Source organism: Typopeltis vanoorti, chromosome 5 (assembly GCF_054136105.1).
Source record: "Typopeltis vanoorti isolate ZY-2024b chromosome 5, IOZ_Tvanoo_1.0, whole genome shotgun sequence".
Classification (NCBI taxonomy): Eukaryota; Metazoa; Arthropoda; class Arachnida; order Uropygi; family Thelyphonidae; genus Typopeltis; species Typopeltis vanoorti.
The window spans coordinates 41941221-41968277 of record NC_143553.1 but is presented as its reverse complement, the minus strand read 5'-3'; the positions used below and the strand labels follow the sequence as shown (position 1 = coordinate 41968277).

Genomic DNA, 27057 nt, shown 5'->3' with positions numbered 1-27057 from the left:
AAGGGTAGGTCATGCCTCAGTAACTTGCTCACGTATTATAACACAGTGACAGCTGAACTGGATAAGGGTAATGGGTTTACAGTGATTCTGCTGGACCTTGCTAAGGCCTTTGACAGAATACCACATGGAATTCTAATCAGTAAATTGCAGCATATGGGAATGGACATAGGGTTGGTGAGATGGATAGGAGGGTGGTTGACGGAGAGATATCAGAGAGTGGTTTACTCAGGAGTAGAGTCCACAAGACGGCCTGTGACTAGTGGTGTACCACAAGGATCTGTTCTTGGACCACTGCTGTTTAATTTGTTCATAAATGATATAGGAAAGGATCTGAGAGGAACAGTTCATTTGTTTGCAGATGATGCGAAGTTGGGTAGGGCAATAGTGAATGCAGATGACGTCAAAATTTTGCAGGATGATTTGGATAGATTGGAGGTCTGGGCTAGGGAGAATGGATGTCAATTTAATGTGGCAAAATGTAAGGTTATGCATTTTGGGGTGAAAAGATGGAAGGCAGTTTACTGCATTGGTGGAACCGTGCTCCAGGAAATTGATGAGGCACGAGATTTAGGAGTGTTGGTGGATAAGGAATTGAAATTTAGGGGACACATTGCAAAAGTGGCCAAATCAGCTCATCAAATCACTTGGTTGCTGAAGAATACGTTGACAAGCAGAGACAAGCAGGTTATTGTTCCTCTGTATCGAGCCTTGATAAGACCTCATCTCGACTACTGTGCTCAGATTTGGTCACCTAGGTTTCTTCTTGATGGGGAGGAGGTGGAGAGGATCCAGAGGCGAGTGACCAAGATGATAGCAGGTCTGTGGAATGAACCGTATGAGAACAGGTTGAGATTTGTGGGTTGCAAAAATTGGTTGATAGGCGGAGGAGGGGAGATATGATTGAGACATTCAAATTACTGAAGGGTTTCTATAAAATTAATTCAGAAGATATTTTTGAGAACAGGGCTGGTTGTGGGAGGACTAGGGGACATCCATGGAAACTGAGCAAAAGTGTGGTTAGTAAAGGTGTTAGAGCTGGGTTCTTTACTTTTAGAGTAGTGAATGAGTGGAATGCGCTCCCTGAGTCTGTGGTGGATGCTGTGACAGTGAATGAGTTTAAGGCGAGGTATGATAGATACTGTATGAATGTCGAATAGTTGTGATGAAAATGATTTGGGGCCTCCCTCGATGAGTCTAATGACTCCCTGGAGTTGCCCGTAATAATAATAATAATAATAATAATATCCTGTCCACTCCTTGAGGGTACATGGCAGGAATTTGATGATGATAATTTTAAATGGCCTAAATCATATATGAAAAATTTCCAGCTTGGAGGAGGAGAGAGTATTATATTCAAGGTCTGATGGAAAAGCACCTGGATTAATGTGATTGTGGAAAGAATAAAAGACAACGGATTCGGAATTTAGTCCTCTTCAAAGTAAGCCCCTGTAACAATGCTTCTGACAGAAATGCCCAATAATTTTTGTCAGTGTTAATGAAGTATTTATTAAAAATTCATTTTGGAGGATATTCAAAGGCCTACATATGCCATCAAACATATGACCTTATAAAATTCTTTAGACCTCAGTATACAAAAGAAAAAAAAAATTACATATGTTATGGTGATTTTTTCAGCCATGTTTTCCTTCATATAAGTTAAAATCAGTAAAATCCTTTGTTCGCTATTTTTTTTATTGGGTTATATTGATATCAAAGTCAGCCTGGTCGACCGAGTGGTTAGCATATCCGCTATCCAGATAAGAGGCTGTGGGTTTATATCCTGCCTAGGCATGGATGTTTGTGATTGTCTTTTGCCTTCATACATTCATTCATACAAGTGAACAGACACTCTCCCAAGATGGACTGGATCACTATGGGAGAAGTAGACCCAACCCTCCCGCAATGGGAGGAGCCTTCACCCTGCAGTGAGTAGAAAACAGGCTGAACATCATCATTGATATCAAAATTACTCAAAATAAGATGACTTTGGTTTTGCTATGTACTTGCTTTCTTTTTTTTTGGAGGAGGAGGAGGAGGTAAGGAAATGAACTCTTGTACCATGATAGCCAGTATTTGATTTTGGTATCATGTATCATATGTGCATTAAATTAGTTTATCTCATCACTTGTTATATATTTTCAAAAGTTTTCACAATCAGGTGTATGCTCAAGTAAGCCAGAGGCCACTGATGTAATTTTTTTGTTGATTCTTTGTTAACAGATATACATTTTATGAAAAGTATATCCAATTTACATCTTAGAATTAAAGAGAGAATCACAGTAAGAAAATTTCATAGTTAGCAAGCAATGCAGACCAGTTTCTCCTTCCTCGCCAATAAAATTATCACGATATTGCTATTACAATAAATACAGTATATAGATGTTGTCCTATTATGTAAATGCATACTAAAATAAGGGTAAATTACACTTTGATTTAAAAAAACAAAAAATGTTATTTTTTTGGAAACCTGCTTAAAAAATGAAATATAACTGACACAAACAAAACTATTCACTACATTTCATTAAAAAAAAAATATATATACAAATTACAACAAAAAGTTTAAATCAAAAATTTTTGTAACCTGTTCTAAAATAAATAATAATTTGGTAAGAAACATGGACATTTCTTATAAGAGATGTCAGGTTTATTTGATGAAGTTTTTCAGTCATTTTTGTAGGTGGTTGGGGTAAGGTGGGGGAGGTGAGGTTGCTCTGCTAATTTTTAAAAGTAGAAAGGGAACTTTCCTGCTCTACTAACGAGGAGCACGTTTTTTACTTGGTTTTAAAGAATATTATACTTGATAAGAAATTATATCAGCTATTAGCTAACACCTTTTTATTCCATATAGGGAGCAGGCGAGGCCGTTTAGCCCTATCTAACTTTTGGAGACGGAGTGGGCAGTTCAATCTCTGCTGGTACCAATCAGAGATAGGTGGCCCAAGGCTATCACTAATTAAGTGGCACGCAGTGAAGAGAGACCACTCAACAAGTGCCGCCATCTCATGATCCCTAACACAATATATTTAATGTCTGAAATAATGTGGGTTCTACAGTTGATTTTCTTGAGTTTACGGGTAGTTGCAAGACATATGCTGACTTCTGTGAGGAAAGGATATATGTAGAAGTACAAGGCTGGTGATTATTCCAAGCTGTTAAAAGGTTGAGGAATTGAACAGTCAAGAAATAAATGCTGCTTGAGAACTGACAAAGAAATACATAACAGCATCATTGTAGGTGTAAAATGGGTGAATGAGGGGATTAAGTGTGAAATCTGGCAGAAGGCACTTTGGATGCAGCAAAAGATGAATAATGGTAAATAATCAGTTGAATGAAGAGTATAACGAGCAAGCCACAAGGCTAGCTCGTTAAGGACAACAAAAGTGCAGAATGTGCAGAAGTTAGCAAATCAGGCCAAGAAAAAACCCTAGAGAGTTTCTTAGATATGTGGCAAGTAGAAGGAAGCATGATTATGGTAAGATGATGTTAATGGATGAAAACGGTAGAATGGTAACTGCTGCAGAAGGCATTGTTGAGGCATTCGGTGATCAGTTTATAAGGTTGTTTCATTCTCATCAGAGTGAAATCATGAGACTCTGGTGTGTAGAGGACATAGGAGAGGATGGTAAGATGATGTTAATGGATGAAAACGATAGAATGGTAACTGCTGCAGAAGGCATGTTGAGGCATTCAGTGATTAGTTTATAAGGTTGTTTCATTCTCATCAGAGTGAAATCATGAGACTCTCAAGTGTAGAGGACATAGGAAAGGATGGCTTAATTGTGAATGAGCAGGAGGTATATGAGGAAATAAATAAATTTGATATCAATAAGGCGATAGGATTTGGTTACATATCACCACATGTCTTAAGGGAATGTTCCAGGAAATTGGCATGCCTGTTTAATAAGTCTTACAATGACACAGGTTCCAAGATAAGGCGGTGGCTATAAATTATAGACCAATCTGTTTCGAGAGAGAGAGAGAGAGACTGGTGAGAACTAGGACACAGAAATGGGTTGAGATAGCAGCAGTATTCTCTGTGGTTGTCAGCATGGGTTTGTTAAAGGGAGATCGTGTTTTACTATCTTACTTATATGCTATAACAAGGTGACAAATGTCATGGACAAGGGAAATGCACATACAGTAGTATACTTATGTTTTGCAAAAGCTTTTGATAGACTGCTACACAATATGCTGTTAAATAAATTGAAATGGATGGAATTGGATAACAGACTTCTGAGTTAGGTCAGCGACTGGCTGTCAGATAGGTATCTGAAAGTTATATTTGGGGTGCAATATCTGGAAAGAGGAAAGTCACTAGTGGTGTGCTCCAGGGATCTGTATTGGAACCATTGTTTTTCAATTTGTATATTAATGATATTGGGATGAGTTTAAATGGTGATATGTAGCCGTTTGCAGATTATGCAAAATTGAGGAGAGCAATGCAGAGACAAGCAGATGTTATAGCCCTACAGGAAAACTTTAATCGATTGTATGAATAGGCAGGTAAAAGGACCTGAAGTTCAGAGGCCACATTGAACAAATTCTGAAGACATCACATCTGATAATGGCAATGATGCAGAGTACCCTGATGTACAGAAATAAAGAGGTTATGATGTCATTATAAGGACTTGATTAGGTCTGAAATGGATTATTATGCACAGATTTGGTCACTGGGTTTTCATGGTGATGAGGATATGTTAAAAAGAGTCCAGGAAAGATTCATTAAGGTGGTCAGTGGAATGTGGAGTATGAAGACATATTGAAAGAATGTAGATTACAAAGCTTCATAAATAAGAGGAGGAGGGGATATGATTGAGACATAGTTAGTCTGTGGTTGCTATCAGGTTGACATGGAGAATTTTCATAGAATGGGAAGGAGGAATAGAACAGAGGGCCATTCCTGGGAAATGTATAAGGAGGGTGTGAGCAGAGGAGTAAGAAGCAGGTTCTTTGCATGGAGAGTGGTTGGTGAGTGGAATGCATTGCTTGAATGAGTTGTGCGTGTAGACATATTGAATTAGTTTAAGGCACAGTTGGATGAGTTTTGTGTGTGTGTGATAGTCTGTACCTCCCACAGTGAGTCTGACTCAATGGAGGTCAATGTTAATAATAATAAATCCTTTATTCAAAAAACAGTGTTTGCTGTTTCCCTTGTGTGGATGTATATTTAACTGTAAGTGGGATGACTATCAGCTGTGCAGGATTAGAAGTGGGTAAAAGCAGACTATTGTTCACTTTTAATGCTATGGGGGGGGGTCAGGTTTTCTGGACCACCAACCATGATAGAGATAAGAGAAAGTTGAAACCTTTGGGCAAAATGTTAAGTTCAGTATTGGTAAGCATGTGTGAAGATGTATTGATAAAACCTTATTGTGAGGTAAGTGCTTAACATGTGCTTTCTTTCTTTGTTATTAAATTATTGCATTTTTTTTCTTTAATTGCATTTATTGGTTGTATAAATTGAATATTGTTTAAAGATAGTCTGCCTATAATGTTCCACAATTAGCAGAAATCAGAACAAAGGTGTAGAGTTTGTTGTTGGGACCTCAGATTGTAGGCATTAGTGAGACCTGGCTATCAGAATCAGACATACTAACTGGTATCAAGTGTAAAGGATACAGTATTTTTTCTTTCTTTGAGTACAGTATTTTTAGGAAGGATAGAAGAGGAGGGGGGGTATGCTGCTAATGATATCAGATAACTCGAATCAAGTTAGTGTTAAGACCTATGATTGTAATATTAGTAACAGTTTTTCATGTGGCAGTGAATTTGAAGCCATCTAGTGTGAGGTGGAATCTAACAAGATCAAGTACATAGTTGGGTGTCATTACAGACTGGTGGATTGATTGCTAGTTATGATGAAATGCATCACCAAATAAAGAAGATGGTGTGAAAAGAATAATCATAATGGGAGACTTTAATTATCCAAACACTGATTGGGTAGCAGTAAAATCTCATGAGAAGAATGCAGTTGAATTTGTCGAGCTGTTGCAAGACAACTTGTTTAAGCAGCATGTGACAGAAGGAACTCGAGGTCAAAGAGTGTTAGATTTAATTATAGTATCAGAGAGTGTTTCAGTTAAAGATGTAACTTTTCTGCCTCCAGTTCTTTGACAGTGATCATGCAGTACTCACTTGAGAAGTGGCTAAGTTTATGAATGTTCCATTTCAGAAAAGGTTACATGCTGAACTTCAAAGCAGGAAATTATGACCAACCGGGTATACTGTGTTCAGCGTAATGTATCATTTGCTGGATGGGAAGAATATCGACAGTGCATGGGAAACATTTAAAAATGCTTAAATGATGCATTATCAGAATATGTCTTGCATGTTCAAAGAATAAATAGGGTAGGAGTCAAATGGATGTAATCTTATCAAGCAAGAGATTTGTAAGAAAAAGATTATGTTGAAAGAGTACCATCTGCATAAGGATGATGTCCATTATGAAAATTATAAGCAACAGACCAAAAGAGTCACAACTGTTATATGGAAATCTAAGTCTGAGCTTTCCATATAACAGTATGGTGTACAAAAGAATTCTATTGTTATGCTGCAAATAAAAAAAAAAAAAAGAATGAATGTAAAAGAAGAACTCTACCGAATGCAGAAGGTGTGAAGGTGACAAATGCAGAAGAGGTTGTTCAACTAATGAGGGCCCATTTTGCTAAAAGCTATCAACCTAATGTATGCAACATTGAGCTCAATGCTAACTCTTCACTGGATGAAGAAACTTGGGTGTATGAAGAGGAAGTCTTAGAGCTGTTGCAAAAACCGAATAAAAATTCAGGAATTGGGACTGATGGATATCAGTATGGATGTTAAAAGAGTGTTCAGCTGAACTGGCTATTCTTTTGATCAGGTTATATAATTTGAGCCTTGGAATAGGGAAGATTCTGCAGGATTGGAAAGAATGTATGACAGTCCCATTGCACAAGGGTGTGCAAAGGCTGATGTATCCAGCTATCAACAATCAGTATCTCAGGAGTGGTGGTGAAGATTTTCGAAAAGTTAGGGCTCACATTCAGAAATGGGTTGACAGAGAATCTCTACTTTGCAATGAACAGCATGGATTTACTAAGGGAAGGTCATGTTTTAGCAACTTGCTCACATTCTGTAATAATGTTATCCTTGAGCTAGACAAGGGGAATGGATACACCATGATACTCTTGGATTTTTGCTAAGGCCTTTGACAGAATATAGAATGGAAGACTGTTGCATAAGAGAATATAAGATTGGGTTATAAAATATTAATGTGGACAAGAGGATGGCTGTCTGACAGATATCAAAAAGTGATGCAAAGTCTACAAGATTTAAGGTAACCGGTGGTGTACAACAAGAATCAGACAAAAAAATATGAGAGAATATAGAAACATTGCTAACTGTTAGGCAGTTAAGTTTGAAACCATGCGTGACAGTGCATGCATGTGTTGAGAAGCTTCAGTCAGTATCATGGATACGTGTTGTATGCACACGTGTTACATGATTTTTCGCGTATCGCAGTTCCGTTAAACTGAGTGAGTTGATTAAGTTTTTCCATATATCTTTCAGTATGGCACCTTGATTTCTGTTGAGGTTGTTACCTGTTCTTAATACCACTGCCGCTTCCTTGAAAATTCTGTAACCATAATCATCATCCAAATACGGCATAGAGCTATTTTCCCAGTCAATTGCATGGTTGGAAGTTGCAAAGTGATGTGCTAAGCCTGAGGAGACTGTCCTGTTGTGATTGACATCCCCAACATGCTCCTTCTATCTTATTTCCAGGTTTCTTGAAGTTTGCCCAATATATGAAAGGCTGCACGTACATGGAATTCTATAAACACCTGGATATTTGAAAAATGGTACACTGTCTTTAAGAGATCTTAATACTTATCTGATGGTAGTGGTAGGCTTAAATACCACTCTGATGTGTGTACTGTTCAGCCTTGACAAAGCTAGACAGTCACTAGCGAAACTAGTAGGCAGGATTATATTAATAAAGTACCAATGTTCTTATAACCACAAAAAGTCTAATTTTTAAGTATTTTATAACCAGATATGCATAATTTAAAGTGATTTGCTTTCTTACATTTTTCTCTGTATTCCCTAAGAGCACAAGCTGACTTATTTGCTAAGAACCTTTTATATTCTTTCTTCTTTCCTTGACTGCCTCTTTAACTTTCTGGGTCCACCATGGAGTTCTGATTTTTCTGTCCTTACAGACAACCTCACCACGTGTCTCTCTGGCTGAATTAATAAATTTTTTCCACATCACTCTACTTTGATATTGCATGCCATTAAAGAAGATTATCCTTATATTTAGTGTTGAATGCTATAGCTATCACCTCTTTTTTCCTGATTGTTATTCCATGAATATAACATTGTGTGTTTGTTGCTTAGAAAGATACTGCTGGTTCCATTTCCTTTTCATTGATATGTCGATAGTACCCATCTTGAACTCTGTTGATGTTGAGTCAGGACGTGTTTTGGGATTCATTCTAGTAGCTGACTTTTCGCCCTGGTTCCCTGATGACAACAATGTGGGCTTTGTTTAACCAGGCGATGCCCCAGCCAGCATTAAATTCTGTCATATTGTATCATCATTTTACATTGTGGTTTCAGCCAATAAGAATACAATTCAGCTAAATCCCAAATTGTCATCCATCCTCATTCGTTTAGTATCCAGGTAGATATCTAACAGGGTGCATCACAAGAAGATGAGGAGTGGATATTAGGCCAGAAGCCCCAGTTGGTTCTCCACATTCTTTAAAAAGCTATGTGGAGGTCTCCTCTCAGTTATATAGCTTTGACCTTCAAGCACTGCTGTGGGATAATCATGAAGGTGATCCTACTCACAATTACATCCTCTGATGAAATGGTCAGATTTAAAACTCTCAATCCTTGTGTGCCCTCCTTTACATGCTGTCTGACATAGTTGTCTCTGAAGAACTCAAGAAATTCATTTTCCATATTCCGAAATGTTATCTCTTCATTCCAATCTATACTGCCATAATTAAAATTATCCATAATAATCAACCTTCCTGTATTCACTAACTCAAGTTGTTTATACATTTCTTCATCACTACCCCCTCCACATTTCCTGGCTTGTATCAACATCCAACTAAATATGTCTTCCCGTCAATCTCCACCTCACACCACTCTCTCTCAAAACCATTTGAGAGAGTGGTGTGAGGTGGAGATTGACAGGATTGATGCAGTGGAAATGTTTCAGCACTTGGCTAGAGGGGTCAGAACCAGAGGTCATTCCTGGAAGTTGAATAAAGGTGTAGTTTAAGGGTGTAAGGAACTAGACTTTTTGCTTGGAGAGTTGTAAGTGGAATGGATTGCCAGAGTCACTTGAGAGTGCTTTGTCTGTTAATGGGTTCAAGGAGAGTTATGATAGATTTATGTGGATAGTTTGGATCTCCTGCAGTGAGGCTTCAGATCCCATGGTGCCCATATAATAATAACTACAGGAGAGGTAATTATGACAAGCTTAGGAAGCAGATTGAAGCAGTGCCCTGCATAAAAATCTACAAGGGATGAATATTAGCAGTGCATGAGACATGGTCAAAGGACATCTCAAGGAAGTAATACGAGAGTATTATAACTCAAGGGCAGGAGGATTAATCAGGTAGGAGTTTAATGGATGATTATTATCCATCATTAAACAGAAACTAGACTTTTTTATTATCTTAGAAGTTGTATTAAAAATATTGGAAAAGAATTTAATCAGAAATTAAAATTGTAATAAAACATACAAAATAAATAAGTGAAAGAAGTGAGACTAGAAGCCTAAAGTCCTACAAAAAATAATTTTGTGGAAGGTATGTAATTAAAAAAAAAAAAAAAAAAAAAAAATTAACTTATGAGAAATACACATCTCAGGCTAAGGCAGTGTTTCTCAACATTTTTTGGATCATGTCCCACCTCAATGTCTCAAAGATCTTGATGCCCCCCCCCCAGCATAATAGTCAGCCAAGTTCTGAAAAAGTATAATATAAATATGTGCATGTACATTTTCTAATTGCCCCCCCCCCCCCCACGATGAGAAACACTGGGCTAAGGTGACTTTGCCTGAGTTTTAAAAATCAGATTATGAGAAAAAATTAGCCAAGCAGGCCAGAGAAAATCTCCAAGGAGTACTTTTGCTACATGGCAAGTACAAGGAAATACAAAAGGAAAACTTTAACAAATGCTAACAGTAGCTATGTGACATGAACAGCGTGACCACTTCGCTGGAGTCCTATCATCCAAGTGAGGATTCTGCTGTAACAGGTATGACAGGACCTAATGTGAGAATATAGGTTGATGTATTGAAGTACTTGGCATACTGCATAATCTCAATGCACATATGGCCATAGGATTAGTGGAATATCAGCTCACATGTTATAAGATCATGCAAAGGGATTGGAATTGGCTCCGACTAGGTTGTTTAACTAAGTCCCATCAGAGTGTAAGGATAGCAAAATAGTTCCAACGCATAAAGGAGGCTCCAAGACTGTGGTAGCAAATAATAGAACAGTCAGTATCTTAGAAGTTGTATTAAAAATCTTGGAAAAGAATTTAATCAGAAATTAAAATTGTAATAAAACATACAAAATAAATAAGTGAAAGAAGTGCGACTAGAAGCCTAAAGTCCTCCTATGAGGTGCACCATCTATGGGTGCTGCTGGACAAGAGACCTAAGAATTAGTTTACCAAATCTTGGGAAGTTTAACATATTTATTTAGATTAGGTTGGTTTTTTAATCCGCTGCTGATTCTAAAAATAGTCTTTCAAGTTTGTACTTACTGCACTGAAGTATGGCAGTCCGCCGCCACCATTTGATTATCTGCACGATATCAGAGGCATGGTCAGTTAGACCTGACTGACCATAGTTGTGACATCATGTGTTCTTTAAGATGGATGTTGGCAGATCTCTAGTCTGACCATAATATAATAAGTTGTAAAAACAAGGCACCTTGTAAACACTAGTAACATAGAGCAAAGGAAGTGGATCTTTGGGAGAGCAGATAAGTTCAGCTAGCTTCAGATGAGGTTTGAAACAAGTGCAGGGATTGTATTTCTTTAAAGTTCTGGCTATTTTTTCTGAGGTGTCCTGGATATAGAGAATGTAAACATCATGGAGGTAAACTGTATGTTGGGTGAGATGTGGGAAGAAGGGAGAAACAACCAGTTTGTTGATATTTTTGGCATTCTAGTCATAGGAAAGAAAGGTCTGGCAAATAAAGGAGAGTTCAGCTGTAAGGGAAACCTAGTTGGAATAGAGGTTGGAGGCCATTTTGACAATGGTTTAATAACACCATGTTGTTGAGATGGTGTGAAAGTTTGTGCCTGTATCTACCTATGTCAGTAGGTTTTACTGTAAAATTTTTTTGAGAAAAATGGTGCCATTTGGTAGACGTATGATTATAGTATCTAAAAAAACCCAAGCTATTGTTATTTTCTTTTTCCTATAGTGAAGTACAGCAGCCAGCATACTATTCTAGAGTGCTGGCTGCTGAGGTGGGGCAGGAAAGAGCAATGTGTAGTAGCCATGTGGCCAAATAGAGAACACATCATCAATGCATTTTAGTTAAACAGTAAATTTGAGAATGGTAGTAGCAAAATGTTCCAGTAACGGAACTTGCTTCTGGATCCAGAAGAAAGTAAATAAGATGGTGAGCGGCCTGTGGAATGTTCTGTATGTCACGGATTTGTGGTTGCAAAAGTTTTTGATAGCTGAAAGAGTACATATGATAGAAACATTTAAATTATTTAAAAGGTTTTAGAATCAGTACCAAGGAAATATTTCAGCACTTGATTTAAAAAAAAAAAAAAAGGGGGGGGGGGGATGAGAACAAGAGGCCATCCCTGAAAATCGAGTAAGAGTGTGTAAATGAGTTGTCAGTCTGTTGTGTGTATTTTGTCTGTCATTGAGAGGTACAATAGATATTTTGTGAATAGTTTGGCTTTTCTATGATTAGCATAATAATAACAATTTTACCACTAGCCAGTCTACACATCATCACTATTCACCAATGTATCTTGAAAAGAAACCATATGGATAATATTAAGAACTATTTTAACTGGACAGTGTGATATTAATCTGAGTAATGCATCAAAAGCACTTCCTGAGGATATGCAGAGAGCAAATGTGTCAAATCAATCTCAACTGGGACTCTGGGTATAAGTTTATCATCTGAACTAGAAAAGAACAAGCAAATAAACTTTTAAGTCACATATCTGATCCAAGGATATGAACTCACTTGTACAACAATAATACCAGGACTGTAAGCTTACTCTATTATTAGCACCCCCCCACACACACACGCATCCAATCCAAACACGTATTTATTTGTATATAGCTCTTCCTCTTAACATTTACAATATTTCTCCATGTCTTTTATCTTGATGAAATATATCTCTGACTTAATTTTGAATTTCTTTCTTTAGGAACTTAATATTCTTCCCATTTATATTCTGGTCATAAGTGCAAGACAAATCATACGTTCTTTGCAAACTTACACAACTTCTGTGCTCCTTTTATAAATGTTTCATCAAAAATAAGATAATCCATATTTAGAGTTAATCCTGGTGATATATTTCTTGGCACACCAGCACATTTTTTTTTAAACACCAAATCAAACTACAAATCCCAAGGAAGGATAATCTGTCCTGTTTCTCTTTATCTTTCAAAAGAATGAATCAATCCTCTTTTCACATGATTCTCATGTTGTATTTATCATGAAACATGGCAGTTCTTTCTGTGATGGCATTTCTTTCCCACACACACAACCAAAAGAGTGCTGAGGTACTCTTTTTGGTGAGAGAGAGAGAAGAGAGCTATTCATTTCATATAGGTTGTAGTTTGAAATATGCTGTTTGTGATATTCAGTGCAAAAGATATGATAGTCTCTCTCTCTCACGCACACATAAAGAGAGGCCCGTAGTGGTAATAAGAAAAAAAAATACCAAGGAAAACTTTCCTAAAATATGTACAAGCAAATTACATGCATAAAAAAATTCTACATATTTAACTAAATAACAAATTACTGTACCACGAGTTTATCATGCAAAGAAATGATAAATCCTATATCAATACTTGAATCTTAGGAACAAACATATAGTCATCAGCCATAATATCTTCTAGGAAAAATCACGAGGTCCACCAGTAGGCATATTACATTTATGAATAACAAAAAAATCCATAGAAGACCTCAACATATATATCAGTATTAAAATCTTTGATGTCTATCTTTGACTGTCTATAGAAGAAATGTAGACAGTCAAAGAGCAATGTAGAAGCTGAACAGATAGTTCCTTGCTAGGTACTAGAAAAGAATACCTGCATATATCAGAACGTAAGCAATAACCATCAGACAAAAAAAATATTAAATCCAAAAAGGATCCAAATCCAGAGCATTTATTTTATGTGCAAGGGCAAATGGCAAGCAAAGACACTTCTCTTTTCTCTTGCAAGTTACCGGGTTCAAGGTTAGGACTACAAAGGCAAGTGGCAACAGTGTTCCTTAATCTAAAGCAAAACTTTGTTCTGTAACATATTATTATTCAATGTGGATCACACCATGCACTCTTCTCGTCAATGGAATTTGGACTGTTTACTCTGTTGCACTCCATCAGCAATAGTTAGAATTTCCACAATTGCCCAATCTCTTTATATACATACACATATGCTACTAGAGTAAACTGCACAAATAAGCAAATGATCAGAAATTCATATACACAAGCACATGTAAATATTTGTAAAAACAGACACTAATATGTGTGTTCAACTACACTATGAATAAACATCAGTGGTTTCAATCATTGAGCAGCATATGCACATAAATGACATGACACATTTATTTATTCATTTTTTGTGGTTCTTGTAATGAATTTACACTTACCCCATTTTTTGTCCCATGTTTCCATCAAGTTTTCCACCTCCATCTTCAGCTAAAATGCCTTCCGACATCCACCTGTGATGTAAAGGATTTTGTGGATCTTCTGATCCGCTATCTGTTTCATCTGAATAAAATAAATATTAGTTTTATCACATAAGAAAACTTATTAACAAAGTTATTATTGAACTAAAGATGTACAATGACTTCTGTGCAGCACAGCTCTCTTCTTCTATTTAATCATGTATGAAGGAGTATCCACAGAATGGTCTTCTAGCAGACTCATGAATGTAGGTCCTATGTTGTTCAAGGTGGTGTTAAGAGATTTACTGGGTCCAAAGCAGGTTAATGTATGCATAAGGAACTTTATATACTCCAGCATGTGCAGAAGGATAAGGTTAATCCTTTAGAGAACAAATGAAAGTTGCTAGCAAATAAATACTTCTTTAAAACAGGAAGAAATAGAAAAAGACAACTGTGCTGCACAGATGACACTACAGGTCTGAGAGACTATTTTTGGAATCATCATCATCATGGAATCTTCATTAACCAGCTCTACATCAAGACATACTGATAGAAACCTGCACTCTCAGCAACTCAGATCACAATCTTGTACAAGTTTTTTCTTTCAGAGAATACTTTCAATTAAACCACTCCCAACTTCATGTTCTTTGGCACTACAAAGGCACCAAGAAGAATGAGGAAACTTCTACTTTTTCATTCTATGGTCAGACTACTACTTCTACTCTACTGATCCAAATGCCTGCTCTGAGCGAGTCACGGAAATTATCCTCAATGCCATGAAGACACACATTTCTCATTCTAACCAAAATTCCTTTCACTTTGTAAGCCTTGGTTCAATAATAGGTGTTCAAAAGCAGTTGAAGGAAAACACTCAGCTTACTGCCAGGGGGTTTGCATCAAGAACACTTGCAGCATACTCAGCCTATGCTGAAGCATGCAATAAAGGCACAAAAAACAAGCATAAAAAAAAATCCAAATCTGACTTCATAATGACCAACAGCAGAACTTGCCTCATATCCAAATGGTAGCTATACTTTCTCCCTTTATCAAAGGCCACTGAACACAACTTCTGCTCAACTGTACTTCTACCTCTCCTTCTCTCTCTCATTCAGATGGCACCAATGTAACAGCACCTCAAGATAAAGCTGATCTCATTGCACTGCTATTCTCCTCCATCTCCTAGATGACCACAGCAGTGTTGTCCAGCTGGATCATGCAGGCCACAGAGGTAGTGGACCAAAAGAGATGGGAGTATCAAAAACAAAGGGATAGAATTTTTTGTCTCTTAGTGAGACCTGATCTCAAAGACAGATATACATGTTTATAGCTTGTTTCTTCTCTTAATAAATCTCTGGATACTAAGATAATGCATCATCTATTTCTCTTTGCAGTCAGACATTAGGATCCATACAAACACTAAAAATATATAGCATTCATACACTATCAATATGCAGCACTAAACAGCATTAAAAATATAGCACATCTGTGTTGAAAATAAGAATGAGAAAAGAGTACGCATACACCACATGGGCTGTCTGCCTTAAGGAAGACTGCTGTAAGATGGAACACAAAAAATGTAGGCAGGTTAAGCAAAATTTTTATAATTTATCATTTTTCTAGCGGAGTAGGCATACACCACATGGGCTGTCTGCCTTAAGGAAGACTGCTGTAAGATGGAACACAAAAAATGTAGGCAGGTTAAGTAAAATTTTTATAATTTATCTGGCCCATTATCTTTCAGGATAATTTGCATAAGTCAAAATTTATGTAAGTTGAGGACTGACACACACACATGGGGTGGCTGTAATAAAACTTCTCCTATTCAAGCCTTATGTAGCTCAATGCAACGACCACACACACACAGGGTGGCTGTAATAAAACTTCCTCTATTCAGAGTCTTATGTAGCTCAATCTAACAAGCGGACTGTCACCAAATTTGGTAGAGACTAATAAAGACAAAAGCTACAAGAATGTGCAAATGAACTTGCAGTGCCTCTGACAAAGTTGTTTAATCTAACTCTCAGCTTTGGCAAGGTTCCAAGGAAGGGGAAAAAAGGATAAGATAGTTCTGTAAGATTCTTAGAAAATCAAGCAAAATATAAATAAAACATAGAAATACATACACATAACAGACAAGACAAATTGTACAAAACGATTTTCTGCTCCATCACCCTCACATGTATTCCTGCCATATCCAGATGATTAACCTGTTCAACTTTATTAATTCATTAGATTAGCCTTTCCCTATAGTTATTTACTGAGCTATCAAGTGTATACAGCCAATGTTTATTACTGGTTAGCTATTTATATTTCACAAACAAATCTCTTTCCCTCTCTTCATAAGTTTTTTTTTTTTTTAATTTAAATTATGCTCATCAAAAATGCAAACACACATGCCTACAGTTTATAGGATAATGTTATTCGCTCTGTCCAGCAACTTATAGGATATATATAACAAATGTAAATTATTAATATTAAATAATTTTCCAGTAATGAAAGTATTTTTATTCACACCTGTTTTTTTCTCTTCCTTATATGACTCCATTCTCATATGACTCATTAATGATAGTTCACATGTTTACACTATTTTAGTACTTCAAAATCAGGAGGTTCACAGTTTCATAAGGTCATACTGGATATGTTCAATGATATTTTAACTACAGAAAAATTTTTAGTGCAGTAGCATAAATACTTGATTATGTTATTACATAAAAAGGGCTGCAGAGATATCAATAACTATAGGACAATCAGATGGTTATTACAACTGTAAAAAGGTTTATATCGATATTAAATAGGTTCACAAGGTTTTTTGGATGATGCACAGCCATACGAACAAGTGGGATTCAGAGCAAGATTCATTACAACAGATCATATCTACACTATTAATCAAGTAATAGAAAAAGGCCTTTGATTCTCTATATCATTCAGAAATAATAAACAGCTTAAAACAACAAGCCATCGCAACAAAGTATATCAACTATTAAAAACTGTATATCAAAACAACATCAGGAAAAGGAATTTGGTATTGGGAGAGGAGTAAGGCAAGGAGATTCTATATCACTCAAATTGTTTTCTGCTATATTAAGAAGTCTTTAAGAACGTCTCATGGAACTACGCAATTAGCATTGATGGAAAAAATCTCAATCACTTTCATTTTGCAGATGGCACTGTTCTTTTAGCAAAAAATAAAGCAACTCAGGAAATGCTAAATGAGCTTGATAGAGAAAGCAAAAAAAAAAAAAAAAAAAAGGTTTAAAGATTAATCTAACTACAAACTGATGCTTGTGGTATAATCTGAATTTCTCATCAGTTTGATGACAAATTCAGATTATACCAAACTAAAATTAACATATTACCATATTAAAATTGTGGAGGACTAGACTTACTTCATCAACTAGTTAGTTTTAAGGAAAAACAAGATAAAGAAATACGTAAAAGAATCACACAAGGAAACAAAACATTTTTGGCTGTATAAAGATTACTTGTTAGATGATTTACATATATGTCTAAAAAGAAAGCTCTTTAATATATGCATTATTCTGGTGGTTACCTTTGGAAGTGAGATATGGGTGACAACTAAAAAACAGGATGACAGGTTGCACGTGGCCCAAAGAGTCTTGGAGAGGAGAATGCTTCACATAATAAAAATAGACAGAAAAACAATACTAGAATTAGAGAGATGACTGGAGTAAATGATATTGTAAAGTACATGTATAAGGGAGGTCTGAAAAGCTCTCGGCCTCGACCATAGATGGCAACACTAATGGCAAGATTTTTTTTTCTAAGTTGGTACATCTGTCATAAGCATCCATGTGAAATTGCAAGTCATTCAATCAAGTAGTTTGATTTATACACTGTCTGAAACAAAAGTGTTTATCTATATCACTTGAAATGGATAAAATTGAGTATCGTGTGGTTACAAAATTCTTTGTAAAAGAAGGTTTAACGCCAAAAGAAATTCATTCGAAGTTCATAAAAGTTTATGGGCACTCTTCTCCTTTGTTTTTGACAATTAAGAAATGGGCAGCCAAGTTTAAACATGGCTGTACCAGCCTTAAAGATGATCCACGTGAAGGACATCCAAAAAGTATAACAACACCAGAAATTATTGATCAAGAATATGGTATTGAATGACTGGTGAGTCTAAGTGCATGAAATTGCTGACACTATAGGCATTGCAAAAGAACATGTAGGATATATTTTGCATGAAGAATTGCAAATGAAAAAGCTTTGCGCAAGATGGGTGCAGTGGTTGCTCACAGCAGATCAAAAACGCACTCGCATGAAAATCTCTGAACAGTGCTTGGAGTGTTTTAACAAGAATAAAACTGATTTTGTGCGTCGATTTATTACTATGGATGAGTCTTGGATTCACCATTACACACCAGAATCCAAACAGTGGAGAGAAGCTGGTTGTTCAGTGCCAAAGAAGACAAAGTCGGACAAGGTCATGGCATAAGTGTTTTGTGATGCTAAAGGCATTTTGTTTATTAATTATCTTGAAAAGGGTAAAACAATAACTGGGGAATATTATTCCAATCTTTTAACCAGACAAAAAAATTTGTGAGAAAAGACCCAGTTTGCAGAAGAAAAAAAATCATCTTTCATCAGGACAAAGCACCTGCCCACCAAGGTGTTTTGGCAATGGGAAAAAATTAAGGGATCTGCACTACGAATTGTTGGAACATCCACCCTATTCCTCAGATTTGGCTACCTCTGACTTCTATCTCTTCCCAAAAATAAAACTCTTCCTCTCTGGTCAGCATATTTCTTCGAATCAAGAGGTGATTGCAGCTATAGAGCGGTATTTTGCAGATCTTACTGAGAACCACTACAGGGATGGGATAATGGCGCTGGAATCTATTAGTCTTAAGGAAGATTATGTTGAAAAATAAAAATAATTTTGAAATTTTAAATTTGTTTTTTTATTGTTAGGCCAAAAACTTTTCAGACCACCCTCGTAAGTGGAGATGGACTGACCACCAAAAGAAAGGTGAACAAAAATAAGCACTGAATGAATACCAAGAGAAGGAAAGGTTGTGAAAGAACAAGATGGACAAAAAGATGGATGCTGTTCACCACCTCATGTCAAAAAAGATTTGAAGAGAGAGACGGTGGACAGCACATAATCTCCATAATTATTATTTTCTAATATATCCAAAAACAAATACACTCTTCCCCATGACGATTTGGTTACAGTCAAAGAATCCATTATTATACGTGGTGTATCTTGATATACAAACACGAAATTGTGATGGAGCGAAGCTTTTTATCTTACTGTAAGAGAAGGTCAATAATGGCAAGAGATTCCAACTGACCGAACACAAATGTGTTAAAGCATTGGGATGTGACACAGTGGTTGTGGAGTGCATCTACAAAAACTAGAAAAATAAATGGATAGAAAATTGTGTGCACTGATTTCCCAACAAAACAAAAACAAAATTTATTTCTTCTTACTGTCTTATTCTCTTTGTCATTTCCTATGCATTTGTGTCACTCACTAGTTGTTGATTTTGAATGGTAGTTTTGCATTCTTAAAACTACCAAGTATAATGACCACATGATAAGAATTGATATAAAACTTTATTAAACTTAAAATACTTGACTAGTTTTGTGTGGTGAGAGGTAAACCTCATCAGAACAATGCTTATTTTGGAATATAGCATTTTGAAGCCTCTTTAAATCTCCTGATGAAATTGCTATGTTGAATGAACAGCATTTCTGTTTTTTGCAAAGCTGGGTGGAATTCATTGGTTGTATGAAAGGTTAAACCACATTTATATTTTCTTTTCTTTTCAACATCTTTAAAATGATCTGAAATGCAGATTTTTCCAGAACATTCAGTTTAACCAACATAGCAAATACTATGTAAAAATTTCTCCTCGACACCACAAGGTAAAAGAGGGAAAAAGGAAGATGAGATGAGAGAAGAAATTTTTATAATAGTGGAGATGTAAGAAAAGATCACTGCAATTTTGAAGTCATGCTCTTGGTCAATGTCTCTGGGAAGAAGGGCATTGCAAAATCTTGTTTTGCACCCATATCCAATGAGTTAAAGAGCATAGGTAAGGTAACAAAATATTTATTTCTCTTTTCAATGTTGCTGGAGATGCCATGTGCTCTGTCCGTAAATGTTTTAATTATTCCTAACATCTGTAAGGAACTGTGGGATGTCACTGACAGATCTTCTCAACAAGCTCTTTTGATTCTTCTAAAAGATTAAATCCAATTTAAAGAAAAAAATCATCCTGCTTTTCATCCATCAAAATCCTAAAATTTTCTCGTGAAATATGTTGATGATATTATCATCATCCAGACAAGTTCAAAGAGAGAACAAGAAAAGAGAATTCTCGTTCAAAGGGAACGAGAAAGAATGAAATTTAAATAAGCTTCTGAAATGCTATGCACACCCACTCAATACAACAGAAATGAAAGCATTATCTTGAACCAAATTTGGACTTCATTCACCAAAAATCTTACAATTAGAGACCTCAGCTATGATATGCTGTTGGAACCCAGTCATAGGGGGGGGGGGTATAGCACACCTATGACTAGACATCTAAAATTTCCTTACGATGTGGTAAGGCAGAGCCCTCTATAAGTAGAAAGAGAGAGAGAATAAAAATGAGAATGGAGAGAGGCAGAACAAATAACTACTATGTAATGGGACAGTACAGAGCTCTATGTGTAAAAAGAAAATGGCAGAAGAAAAAGCTAGAATAGAAACAAAGGCCAAGTCAGAAATGGCCACATGCAAATGATAGTAAGAAAGAAAGTTAATACAGGAAGTAGCAGTACATACCATAGACTGAGGAAACATAAGTGGTGTGTGTAGCAACAGATGAAGGAAAATGGAGAAAGAATTATTCAGAAACTGAATCTTGTTTCCTGAAGTTGTGCTCATATGAAGAGAACTTATCCCTCCTTGTGTGTTTTTCATCATGTCAATTCACATATGTACAACTGGGTATAACCAACTATAGCTTTGTGCAAATAGAAATATAGGTGACACCACTAACAAGTTGTCAATTAAGCCAAAAAAGAAACATTGTCAAAAAGAAATGCATTAAACATGAAGTGGTGTATTGTCAGTATGTCAATATCTGATATATATATATATATATATATATATATATACAGTAAACCTAGTCGTGCATGTGCATGCATGCATATACAGATGTTAAACTGAATGTTAATGACTGTCTTTACTGAATCTAAATGCACACCTCAATACCAATCTTCAGAGTGACGAGCATAAACCTCCTTTAATACAGTATAAATCAGAATATGAACTGTGTTCCAACCGCTTGCCCCATTACTGTGGGGATGTGTGACTCTCAATATGGGCCTTAACAGTTGATGTATGTTCATAATATGTGTTCATGTATTCATTGTCTATTTTAATTTTCATTTGTTGTATTATTTTCTTTTACTATGAACATTTACATCTCTAGCTATTTACTCTTATGTAAAATAAGCATGTTTCTGATGAAGTGTACTTAGCACACAAAACTAGTTGAGCATTTTAAGTTCAGTAAAATGTGTTACTTACCGGCCTGGTTGGCCGAGTGGTTAGCGTATCTGTTCTCCAGCCAAGAGGCTGTGGGTTCGAATCCAGCCTAGGAATGGATGTTTGTGATTGACTTCCACCTTCATTCATACAAATGAATAAACACTCTCTTAAGATGGAGTGGGTCACTATGGGAGAAGTAGACCCAACCCTTCTGCAATGTTTGTGATTGACTTCCACCTTCATTCATACAAATGAATAAACACTCTCTTAAGATGGAGTGGGTCACTATGGGAGAAGTAGACCCAACCCTTCTGCAATGGGAGAGGTCTTTACCCCAGCAGTGGGAAAAAGTGTGTTACTTTATTTTTCAATATTAGTTCTCATCATGTGGTCAATATTATCAATCTGAAGAACATCCAAAGCACAGAAATGTAAAAACTTTCATTCATATTCATTATTACAGCAACATCACAGTTATATGATCACACTGGTTAGAAAACTGGATTTTTAAGGTGTTTCACTGCTAGTTTTATTTTCATTTTTATTTATTTTTAAGAATGGAGTGAGGGTGATACATAGCAAGATATGAATTTATATCATTTAGCTTCTTGAATAAATATTCCCATAGTGGTAGTTTTATAGAGGCATTTTGAATGTTCATGTACTTAACATCTGTAAAGGTTAATTATCATAGTCTGATTTTTTTGAGGGATGGGATGGAAGAAGAGTTATTACTGTTTGTTACTGCAGTCAGTCTTGCTATGTTTTGGTTCAGTGGATTATACACTTGAATGAATTCTGCTAATTTCTGTTTTGGATAGTAACTCATATTTCTAGGGAAAAGCTATTGGAGTCATGTTTTGTTTTTTTATAGAGGTATGTACAGAAATGATACTGTTCATGCCCTAACTAATTTTTATTTATTGTTTTTTTTTTGTCAGATTTATTTTTTTTTCATTTCTCAGTATGAAAAGAATGCATCTACTCTGAGCAAACAGTGGAATTATATAATTCAGGAACCAACAGAAGACAAGAAGCCTCAAGGACAACTCTTTTTAATAAACTTGGTTAATAAAACCAAGCAAGCATTTATATTCTGAATGCCTGGACATAGAGATTTATGTAGGCTATGCTAAAATACCAGCTCTATGCACAGATATGTTCTAGTTCAATGTTCTTTAATAATCAAAAATATACCGCTACTTACCTAACTGACTATTTGAAGGTGCTGTTGAATACTGCTGGGATGAGCTACTACCATCTTCAGCAAGATCGCTCATACTGTAACTTTTGCGTAAATGTTGGACTAGTGTTTCTTGCCCCTAATAAACAAATAAACCCAGTATTCTCTTAAAGAAATATAAAACTTCCATTAAGCATTTATAAAAAATTATGAATCTATGCAATATCAACTGCACATACTTTAAGACAACATAATCCATCTTATGTATATAACAGCCAGTATCTTTCCATCAGCAACAGTTTGCCAGCACTGACGAAAAGTAAAAAACTAATACCAACTATTATTTAAGGTAATCAACCAGATACTGTTATGAGCTAGTGATTTACATCCCGAAAGTTCAACTGAGCTAATGATTAGGATTATTCTTAGGTATAGATAGCAATGGTTACATTAAATTACTTGTTAATCTCATTCCTGACAAAACTTACAATGCATGTTTGTGCATATGTATTATTATTGTACAGGAACCTCCATGGAGTCCGAAGACTCATCTAAGGAGACTCAAACTATCCAAACAATACTATCATATCTCTAATTGAAATTATTAACAGACAATGCATTGACAGCTGTCTGGCAACTCGATGGAAGTTTTTTCACTTGGCTATGCTACCAATTATATATTTGATTTAGTCCTTTATCCAACTGTAAGCAAACAAAGTTTGAGCCTTAAGTATTTTCAGGATTGGGGCAACTTGTGGTAAAGGTGGAGTAAGTTCTGATCACTTGCCTTAGTATCTCCCATAATGCAAAGCACATCTCCTTGCAGACATGCATAATGCTATGCATTAAGGAAAGAGCCACTACCCAGACTACTTTCGACCTTTATTGAGGTCTCATCAGTGGGAGCCAAACCCAGAGGTGGTGATACTAAGGTGGAAGTAATGCAGAAGTCATATCACCATATACCAGTTGCCAAAAGGTGTCAACACCTTATTATTAAAATTCTCTGGATTAGAGACAATTGATGGAGACTCCCACTGATGAGACCTCAATAAAGGTCGAAACCGGTCTGGGTAGTGGCGCTTCCCTTAATGCATAGCATTATACATGTCCACAAGGAGATGTGTTTTACATTATGGGAGATACTACGGCAAGTGATCAGAACTTACTCCACCTTTACCACAAGTTACCCCAGTCCTGAAAATACTTCAGGCACAAACTTTGTTTGCTTACACTTAGATAAAGGATTAAACCAAATATATAATTGGTAGCATAGCCAAGTGAAAAAAAATTTCATCAATTCTCTCTAATCCAGAGAATTTTAATAATAAGGTGTCGACACCTTTTGACAACTGGTATATGGTGATATGACTTCTGCATTACTTCCACCTTAGTATCACCACCTCTGGGTCTGGCTCTCACTGACGAGACCTGAATAAAGATTGAAACCGGTATGGGTAGTGGCCTTACCTTAATCATCATCATCACGAACCATGGGCCACTGCCAGTTGATATCTGATGGCTGTTTCACTATCTTCTTCCACCTTTCTTTGTCCAGTGCACAGTGTCGCAGTTTTTGTACACCCATTCCACACCAGTCTTTTATATCGTCTATCCATTCTCTCTATGGTCTACCTCTTCTGTTTAAACCATCCAAAATACCAAACATAAATGTCTTTATCTTCCGGTCCTCACTCATTCTACAGATGTGTCCAAATAATTGCAGCTTCCGTTTTATAATCTTCTGCATTAGATTCTGTTTTGGTTGTATCTTCTGATAGAGCTCTTCATTGGTGATTTTCTGTACCTATCCTATTCTTAGAATCTTCCTGTAACAAGTTCTTTCAAATGCCAAAATTCTTTTTCTTGATTCCTTATTTATTACACACATTTCAGATCCGTACAGTACACCGCTGAAGAGGCATGTTTCCAATACTCTTAGTTTTGTTTGCAGACTGATCACTTTACTTTTCCAGATGTTATCCATGGCCTTCAGATTTGTTCTTCCCTTTGCAATCCTGATCTTTATTTCTTTTTTTACAGTCCAAGTCATATGTCAGTTTACTTCCCAAATATGTGAATTGTTCTACATTTTCTATATCAGTTCCATCCACTTGTATCTTTTGTTTCATATTCTTCTCACCAAATACCATTGTCTTTGTTTTTTCAAAGTTCATAACAAGTCCAAATCTCTTCCCTTCCTCATTTAACAGTTTCAGTGTTTTTTGTAGTTCTCTTTCGTCTTCTTCAATAATAACAATGTCATCTGCAAATCTCAGATTGTTAATTCTCATTCGGTGTACAGATATTCCTTTGGTATCTTATTTCATTTCCATTGCTCTTTCTAAATGTGCGATGAAAATGCTTGGTGATATTAGGTCTCCTTGTCTAGTACTTCTGCTTGTTTTAAACCATTTCCCCAAATCATCACCTATTCTAACTGCTGCAACTGCATTCTGATAAACATCTTTTAATATAGCTATTAGTTTTTTTATCAATTCCATAGTATTCCAGAACTGTTAACGTCACTTTCTGGTCAATACTGTCAAATGCTTTCTGAAAATCAACAAAGCAAGTATATATGTTTTTGTTTTTTCTCCTAGCTTTCTCTGCTATTAACCTCATTGTCAAAATCTGTTGAATTGTAGTTCTATCCTTCCTAAATCCTGCTTGCTCGTCTGCAAGGTATGCTTCCAATTGTGTTCTCAATCTTTCTGTCAATATGATCATCATCACTTTACCAAGGTGACTTATCAAGGCAACTGTTCTATAATTTTCACATTCTAGCTTATTTCCTTTCTTGTATAATGTTACTAATATTGGCTTCACCCACTCCTCTGGCATTTTCCCTTCTTTCCATACCATATTACATAGTTGGTGCATTTCTATAACCATACTTTCACCACCATATTTAATAATTTCTTCAGTAATGTTATCGTTACCAGGACTCTTGTTGTGTTTTAGCCATCCTATTGCTTTTTCTATCCTGTCCTCTTAAAATGTCCATATCATGCTCATTACCTGGTGGTAATATCTGCTTCAATTCTTCAGTCAGTTTCCCAATGCTATCTGAATCTAGTTTTTCTTCATATAACTCACTACAGTATCTTGTCCACCGCTGTATAATTTTTTCTTTATTCATCAATACTTTTGCCTTTTTCATCTTTAATTGTGGTCTGTTTTGGTTGCCACTTTCTATTAATGTTTCTGATCATTTTGTATACCTCCCTTGTTTTATGCTCTCTATAGTACTGTTCTATATTGTTGCATTGGGCTTCTAACCATTTCATCTTATCCATTCTGACTGCTTTTTTCACCTCATTACACTTTCTTCTATATTGCTCTTCTATTTATTCTGATATATCCCTTCTTATCTTCAACATTCTTTTCTCCTGTACTAACTTCAGTGTTTCTTGTGTAATTCATTTCTTCTTGATCTTCTCTTCTTCTGGTACTGTTTCTTCAACTGCATCTTCTATTGCTTTCATTACTCTTTTCACTCTTAAATTAGAGTTTTTTTCTTTCTTCACACTTTTAAGTTTCTCTTCTAACACTGTTCTGTACTTTCTTCCTATTTCTACTTCACTTATTTGTGCTGTATCTCTTCTATTCTGATGTTGGGGTTTATATTTCTTTTTTAATTTCATCTTGATGTTTGCAATCACTAAACTATGGTCCGAGTCTATATCTGCTCCTTGAAAAGTTCAATATTGCTGTACTGATGTTATCCATCTTCTTTTAATCATATCAATCATGTTTTTGGTTTTCCCATCATTTGATCGCCACGTCCATTTTCTACACTCCTTTCGTTGGAATCTTGTGTTACAGATCATCATCTCGTGGTCCACAGCAAATTCTAACAATTTTTCACCTTGTTCATTTCTTTCTCCGAAACCATATTTTTCCATGACTCTTTCCCAACCATCATTATCTATTCCAACTTTGGCATTCCAATCTCCTTCAATAATTAGCACATCTTGCTTTGGTATTGTTTCTATTGTCTCTGTCAGATCTTTATAGAATAAGTCAATATCCTCATCTGTGCTGTCAGATGTGGGTGCATATATCTGGACTATTGATATGTTAAATGGCTTTGCCTGAAATCTTGCTACTATGATTCGTTCATTAACTGGTTTGTAGCCTAACAGTGCCTCCGAGCTCTTTTGCTAAGAAGGAAGCCAACTCCTGCTTCGTGCATGGTGTCATGTCCTGACCATATTACTTCGCATCCATTGATCTCTCCATATGATGTCCATCTCATCTCTGCCAATCCTAGTATATCCCACCGATATCTCTTCATTTCCTCACGAAGTAGTTCTAATTTTCCTGACATCCAAAGTGTCCGCACATTCCACGTTCCTACTGACAACAGTTCTGTTAGTTTCAGTTTCTGTTTCCTTTTGAGTATCCCACTTTTCAATCCAACCCCCGATCGCTCGATTAGTATCGCGGGCCTTGTTTATCTGGGCGAT

At 36.1% G+C, this 27057-nt stretch overlaps 1 protein-coding gene across 2 annotated transcripts in view; it reads right to left on the bottom strand.

Moving 5' to 3' along the window:
- The window catches only part of ReepA (Receptor expression enhancing protein A), a 194292-nt gene that overhangs the window by 19740 nt on the left and 147495 nt on the right, over positions 1-27057 (bottom strand). For both annotated transcript variants that reach the window (XM_090392373.1, XM_090392374.1), the window contains 2 exons: positions 22610-22724; positions 13872-13992 (listed from right to left, as the gene is read on the bottom strand). In XM_090392373.1, coding sequence (XP_090248499.1) covers positions 13872-13992; positions 22610-22724 — 236 coding nt within the window. The remainder of the gene's footprint in view (positions 1-13871; positions 13993-22609; positions 22725-27057) is intronic.